The 7,240-nt window shown below is 42.9% G+C and overlaps 1 protein-coding gene across 1 annotated transcript; it reads left to right on the forward strand.

Annotated features, from left to right (window-relative positions):
- Window positions 1-4,326, forward strand: LOC143998050 (uncharacterized). Its single transcript, XM_077493825.1, has 5 exons — window positions 1-217; window positions 359-448; window positions 1,061-1,213; window positions 2,714-2,827; window positions 3,593-4,326. The coding sequence occupies exons 1-5, from the start codon at window positions 1-3 to the stop codon at window positions 3,748-3,750; spliced, it is 732 nt and encodes a 243-aa protein (XP_077349951.1). The 3' UTR covers window positions 3,751-4,326.
- Window positions 4,327-7,240: the final 2,914 nt, after the last annotated feature.

A 7,240-nucleotide genomic window follows, 5' to 3' on the forward strand; every position in this document is an offset into this window, starting at 1 on the left:
ATGGTTTTCATCCTGGAAAAGCATGACTACGATGGGAAGATGAAACGCTATGAAAGGCCTAACACCAGGAAGGATCTCATCCTTGAAAAAGTGGTTGAACTCCTACAAAGAAAACATGGTGTCAACCGTTCAAAGGACCAATTAAGAAAGCGCTGGTCAGACTTGAAGCTACGAGAACATGAGCAATTTAATCAAATCCAAGCTACCATTCAGAAACGTAAGTAACCATCTTCCAATATTAAACATCTTTATGCAATGTTCTTTGTCATTATGCAAATGTCATTATGTTTATTTTGTCAAAACTATGTTTGTCTGTATTACATGTTATAAAATAAATGTATTATATTATTTTTGACAGGAAAGAAATTAAAGTTAGCAAAGAAAAGAAAGAGCAGAAGAGTACATACAGAAGGTCCTGAAGAGCATGATCAGGAGACAAGTCCTCCAGGTAATGCCTTTATTAACTGCTTGTTGCCCGCCCACTGTCAAATGAAAAGCTCTTGTTCTGGGCTGCCGTCAAATGGCAGCTCGCAACTTCTGTGGGGGCACCTAGCGCGGCGAGTGGACATTAGTGCCCATCTGTTCCACCTATCCATGCTGCCTATCTGTGCCCACCAGTAGTGCCCATCAGTGCTCATCAGTGCAGCATATGAGTGCCTCATCTGTAGTGCCGCCTCATTAATGCCCACCAGTTAAGCCTAATAATAGTGGCCATTGGTGCCGCCTCATCAGCGCACACCAGTGATTAAATTTATTAAGAAAAATGTTATATATTTTATTTTTAAAAAATAGAAAACCCTCAGTGTTTAAAAACCACCAAATGAAAGCTCTATTTGTGTGAAGAAAATGATAAAGAATTTTATTTAGGTATAGTGTAGCATGACCACTCACTTGTCATTCAAAGTGTGACAGCGCTGAAAGCTGAAAATTGATCTTGGCAAGAAGGGGGGTTAGAGTGGCTGGTAGTTAAGTGGTTAACAATATATATGAATACAAGAGTGCATTTTAGATACATTGTTTGTCTATTTACCTTTGCATAATTCCTTTCTAATCTGCATAGATCCTACCAAAAAGAAAAGACTGGACGAAGATGTGGTAGTTTGTCAGTCAAGCCAGGGGCCATCTATTTATGCAGCAACACAGCTAATTGAAGAGGAAGACAGTGGTCACATGACCTTTGATGAATCCTCTAATCTGGGTATACCCCAAAAAGGTATGTATGTTGGATACATAATTGATGTTTGATTTTCTATTTATTTTTTATTTTTTTTAATAGTGTGTGTATATGTATAATATAAATTATTTTTATTTTTTATTTTTAAATAGTTTATTTTAGCTATTATATCGGTGTATGCATCATCAGGCTGATGCTTCATCTGCCCCTGGCGTTTATGCCCTGAGAACTGAGCCACTGAACACAGTTGATGGCTCAATTCTCACTCCTCCACAAGCAGAGCTATGTTGACTGTTTATTAAAGCGTTGCTTCTGCTCGGGACATCAATCAAGTTAGCTGGAGGATCCTGACTTCCAAGTCAGGATTTGCAAGCTAAGTGGAAGGATGGGAGTTAAGTCAGCAGGGAGAGCAGACTCAAAGGGGTTGTCAAGGTAAATGATTTTTCACCTTAATGCATTCTATGCATTAAAGCGGAGGTCCACCCTAAAGTGGACCTTCCGCTCATCGGAACCCTCCCCCCCCCTCCGGTGCCACAATTGGCACCTTTCAGGGGGGAGGGGGGTCCAGATACCTGTACAGTACAGGTATCTGCACCCACTTCCGGGATAGCTCTCTGCGGAAAGGGGTGTAGATTACGCCCCTTTCCGCAAATGCCTGTCCCTTTCCGCAAGTGCCCCGCTGCCTGCTGGGAAACACACAGATCCCAGAGGCAGCGGGGACCGTCCTTATTGCGCAGCGCAACTCGCTGCGCAATAAGGGCCCCTTACCTGGCCACTGGACAGGTAAGTGTCACTATTTTAAAAGTCAGCAGCTGCAGTATTTGTAGCTGCTGGCTTTTTTATAAAAAAAAAAAAAAAAAAAGCGGAGTCCCGGCGGACTCCCGCTTTAAGGTTAAAAAACATCTGTGTCGGCGCCCCAGCCCCCCCTTTATACTTACCTGACCCCTCAAAAGTGCCGCGCTCGCCCGCGCCGTCCTCTCTACCACTCAGCCTGGCCGCTGATTGGCTGGAGTGGATGGATTGAAAGCAGTGCAGCCATTGGCTTGCGCTGCTGTCAATCACATCCAATGACATGGCGCGACAGGGGGCGGGGCTGTGTGATACATCAAGCGGCTATAGCCACCGGCTGTACCATGGGACCGCGCACGCAGGTGCTTCTTACCATGTGAGTGAGTTTGCATGAACGTGAGAAGTACCTGCGGGAGGAAGCAGGGACCCCAGAAGAGCAGGTTAGGGGCCACTCTGTGCAAAACGAGCTGCACAGTTGGAGGTAAGTATAACATGTTTGTTATTTTTTTTTATTTGTTAATTTACAATCCCTTTAAGAACACTCTCAGCTAATAACGGGTCCCAAGAGCTATAAGAGAAAAGATCATGGTCGAATTGTTCTTTCTTTTATAACAGTTGAGAAATGATTAGTTTCAGGGAAGCTATTTCATTATTATTGAGTTCTAATATAATCTAAATCAATCATTTGCATTACAGATGTAATGTACATTACAAATAAAGGGTTTATTGCAGCTTTTGTTATCTTTTCAGATGATATAATAATCATTGAAAATGAGCAGGAAATCAAAGATGTGCCTAGCAATGGTGAGGATACACTATCAACAAACAATCAAGAAGACTTCTTGGAGCGCTCGTCACCTTCACGTAATGTACAATTTTAAAATTTCGCTCTCCCTCGCTCTCTCTACACATGCACACTGTATATAGAGGACATTATCTATACACACACCAACTGTATATAGAGGTCACGCACATGTTCCATCACCCCCCCCCCCCTCATATAGAGCTGTATTTCTATTGGTTCACCTGGGTTCCTCCAGCTGTATAAGGATATCGATTTTCTTTGAAGCATAACATTAGTTCAGTTAATTATCAAACACAATTCTTCATGTAAAAAATACATTTATCAATATAATTTTAGTGTGTTTGTAGGTAGTGAGGAGAATGTTCCCTTTTCTGCACATGCTAAACGCGGGCACGGACGCCTGTCCACAGGTGGCTGACCTGTCACTCGTCAGGTGACAGGTGAGTAATAGGCAAGCCGGCTAGCCTGACAGAATGAAGAGGCCTGACACCATGAGACACCTTGACTGGCAAAAGGGTCTAGTACTTGTGCCACCTCGGTGCAGATGCCGAGGCAAGGATGTCATGGATGGGAAGCGATGTGCGGTGAGGTTAGTTGGAGGCACGTGTTCGCCCCCTCCCCTCGCATTTACCTGTCATGACACCCCTCAATATACAGGATTCACCATAACTTAAGTATTGTCTGGAAGGCTGGCCAAGTTTAATATGCACAATGACCCCTATTAGGCGAATAGACTCACCTAAAAACATGGCATTAACAATATATGTTTTAGAACTTTTCCGTTGACTATAATCTAAATTTTTTTTCTTATCACCTTTTTGTAGGACCAGTATTCAACACCTTTACAGTTGGACAGATGTCATCTGCATTATTGCAGTGCTCCGCGGAACTACAAACAATTAAGGATTGCACATCATCAATCATCACTCGCTTGAAATATCTAATTGATCTTTTGGCCAAAATTGGACAAGAGTTATATTAGACCTGTGTACTTTGCCTCTCAGTGTTTACCCATATGTTATTTGTTCAGTATGTTTGTTTGTTTTTGTTTTTGTTAGTGTGGCGCTATCTCCCACTATCAGCAAGGCACTGTTGTCACTTTTTGAAGTATGTGTGTTCCTTTTGGTACATAGGCACGGTTGCCATGTGAACGCATATTGTACTTCACTAATGGTCAGGGCAGAATCCTCTAGATCTGTCTTTGACAAAAAATAGAAACAGTTTTTATTGGCACTTTTTGTTCTTTTATATTTTTCTATATAAAAGCTTTTAAAAATGATGTATACAGTTGAATTTAGATTCAACAGATTTTTCTACTTGTAAACTGTACAAACGACTAGAATTCCTAACATAATGGCTTCTATAATATACAGTACCACATTTGGTCATGGGTGGGGGGGACCATCGGAAACACTTGTTTGAGTATGTACAGGTTCATCCTAACGGCTCAAAGTGTCGTGTCGATCTCCCACATCGAATATGTTGCGCCCTATACTGTGCTACTGCAGTTCGGAGGACAAAATATATTTTAAAAGTCTATGAAGATAAACAGCTGATGGGCAGCTCTACCTGGCGCCTGTGCACTTAATACATGCCCTGAGTCCAGGTTCAAGATCCAATACTTCAAGTGGACATAGCGAGGCCATTGCAGAAATGTGGCTAGCAAGTGAGCCGTGAGGGCCCTGTTACAAACCCCCACAAGCATCTGGAGCGTGGGACTCTATGTAGTATTGTGGACAGGCGCTGAGTACAGCTGTTCATCTTCACAGACCTTTTGCGTCTACTTTGTCATCCGTACTGTGCAAAAGCTATGCCTGCCCAGTACAGGGCGGACACTATCCAATGGAGGTGGCATTTGTCTTTAGAACACTGAAACCCCACCCCCCAATTGACCACATGGTACTGCATAATGCAGAGGCTGGAATAATGTTTATATTGTTTACGTTTGTAATCGATATGTACAAAGTATATCAATAATGTATATGTTCTTGATCAGGGATATGCAATTAGCAGAACTCCAGCTGTTACCTAACTACAAGGCCCATCATGTGTCTGCCTCTGGGTGTCATGCTTGTGGTTGTCAGTCTTGTTATACCTCATGGGACTTGTAGTTGTGCAGCAGCTGGAGGTCTGCTAATAGCATATTCCTGTTCTGGATCCTCCCCTTATAGAGGCCAAGGACAACTAAACATGTCCATGATTACTGGATAATATGTCAGTCCGTACAAATATTAAAACAATAATTATGTTTCTCTGTAAACAAAACAAACTAAAAAAACTTTCCTTATTGAATCATTGAGCTACTGTTCCTTTGTGTGCACCATCATAGTCTTCTTTATTCTAGTCGAATAAAAACATTTGCGCTGTGATTTTGTTTTTGTCCCTTTTTTTCTTTGATTGTAATGGTGAGTTGGTAGAAGCACCGGCGGGAGGGGGGGGGGGGAGTCCACTCTCGCCTCCTGTAAAAACTATCGAGCAGCGGAATAAGCGCTATGATCAACCTTGGAATCGCCAGCTACAAAAGATGATATCTGAATGATGCCTGTAGCTGCAGGCATCATTAAGATATCCCCGCACAATGTCAATGACGTCATATGAAGACCGGCAGGCGGGAAGTGGTTAAAATGCATTTTTACACTTTACAATTATACACTGGAAGGCATTGTAGCTATGCATATCACACTGAAACATTGTTCACATAAGTCAGTTTAATGACATATAAAAGTGTTACAACAGAATGTGACGTTGAAATATGGTATTTCATATGTGAAACATCAATTCATCAAGTGTCTGTAAGCTTTATTTTTATTTTTTTTACATATCTGACTGCCAGGGCACTGCTCCAATTCCAGAAAAGTAGTTCAGATATTCCAATCTGCATTGCCTTGCATTTAATGTAGGCAATCTCGGGTGTGCACTGCTCAACGGTGTGAGCACTTCCGTAGTTTCTTGACCACCAAAGCCACTAACACTAGGCACTGCCATTGTGTCCGGATCCCTTGGTAAAGGGGTACTGTATGCTGGGGAATGTTGCCGTAAGTAGTTGTGTAAGACACAGCAACAAAGCACAAGAATATCAATTTTAGTTATTGACATATTTATGCTTGTTAGGAACAAACGAAATCTGTTGGCCAAGATCCCAAAGGCATTTTCTACCACCCTGCGGGCCCTTGATAGTCTGTAATTGAAGATCCTTTGGTCTGGAGTCAGGTTACGCATAGGGAATGGTTTTAAAACATTTTCACTTAATGCGAACGCATCATCAGCTACAAACACAAAGTTCATATTTTCCAAAGTGTCGTCACGTGTGGGCAGGTTAAGTGTTCCATTTTGGAGACGGTGGTAGAATTCTGTCTGCTGGATTACACTACCATCAGAGTTCCGGCCATTTTTTATCGAGATATAGAAAATTATATTTGGCATCTACTACCGCTAGCATTATGATGCTGTAGAAACCTTTGTAGTTGAAATAGTAGGATCCAGAATTTGGTGGTGGAACGATGCGCACATGTTTGCCGTCAATGGCTCCTCCACAATTGGGGAAATTCCACAATTCTTTAAATTTATTAGCAACTTCCATCCACTCGGGTGGGTTGCTTGGAAACTGTAAAAGCAACAAAAAAATATAGAGTTTGAATATACTTTAGATTAGATTCTATGTAATATACTTTTTGGATTCTTTTCTATATTAAACTTCTAAAAAATAAAAAATCTATACAAAGTAAGTTAGTTAACCATTTTTTTTTTTAAAAATTGTCGCTCTATTTTTGTTTATAACGCAAAAATTAAAAACCGCAGAGGTGATCAAATACCACCAAAAGAAATCTCTATTTGTGGGAGAAAAAGGACGTCAATTTTGTTTGGGAGCCACTTCGCTTGACCGCGCAATTGTCAGTTAACCACTTGGGATCCGCGATATTGCCAAATGACGGCATTAGCGCGGATCTACTTTGCCGGGACGTCTATTGACGTCGTCCCGTGCACGAGCGGCGTGCACGAGCGGCGGGCGTGCGCGGCGTGCTCTGTGATCGGCGAGTCCATGAGACTCGCCTGATCACCGATCCGTGCAAGGGGTCGATCCCGACCCCTTATCACGTGATCAGCTGTCAGCCAATGACAGCTGATCATGTGATAGAACGGAGCCGGTAATGGGCTATTATTCCTCCTCGCGCTATCAGCGCGAGGAGAAAAAAAAAAAACGATCACCGGCGGCCATGATCGGGACATTAGTCCCGATCACGGCCAGCAATACGAGCGACCACCTGCCCCCTGCCAGTGCCCACCTGCCCCCTGCAGTGCCATCCTGAATAAAAGTAAGTGCCCCCCGTCAGTGCCCATAGTGCCCACAGTGCCACCCAGCAGTGCCACCCACAGTGCCTCAAAGGTGCTGCACCCCAGTGCCGCCCAGCAGTGCCACCTATCAGTGCCCATCAGTCCCATCTATCAGTGGTACCTATCAGTGCCCATCCGTG

The sequence above is a fragment of the Lithobates pipiens genome, unplaced genomic scaffold (assembly GCF_037356315.1).
Source record: "Lithobates pipiens isolate NorthernLeopardFrog02 unplaced genomic scaffold, aLitPip1_a1.2 Scaffold_19, whole genome shotgun sequence".
Taxonomy (NCBI): domain Eukaryota; kingdom Metazoa; phylum Chordata; class Amphibia; order Anura; family Ranidae; genus Lithobates; species Lithobates pipiens.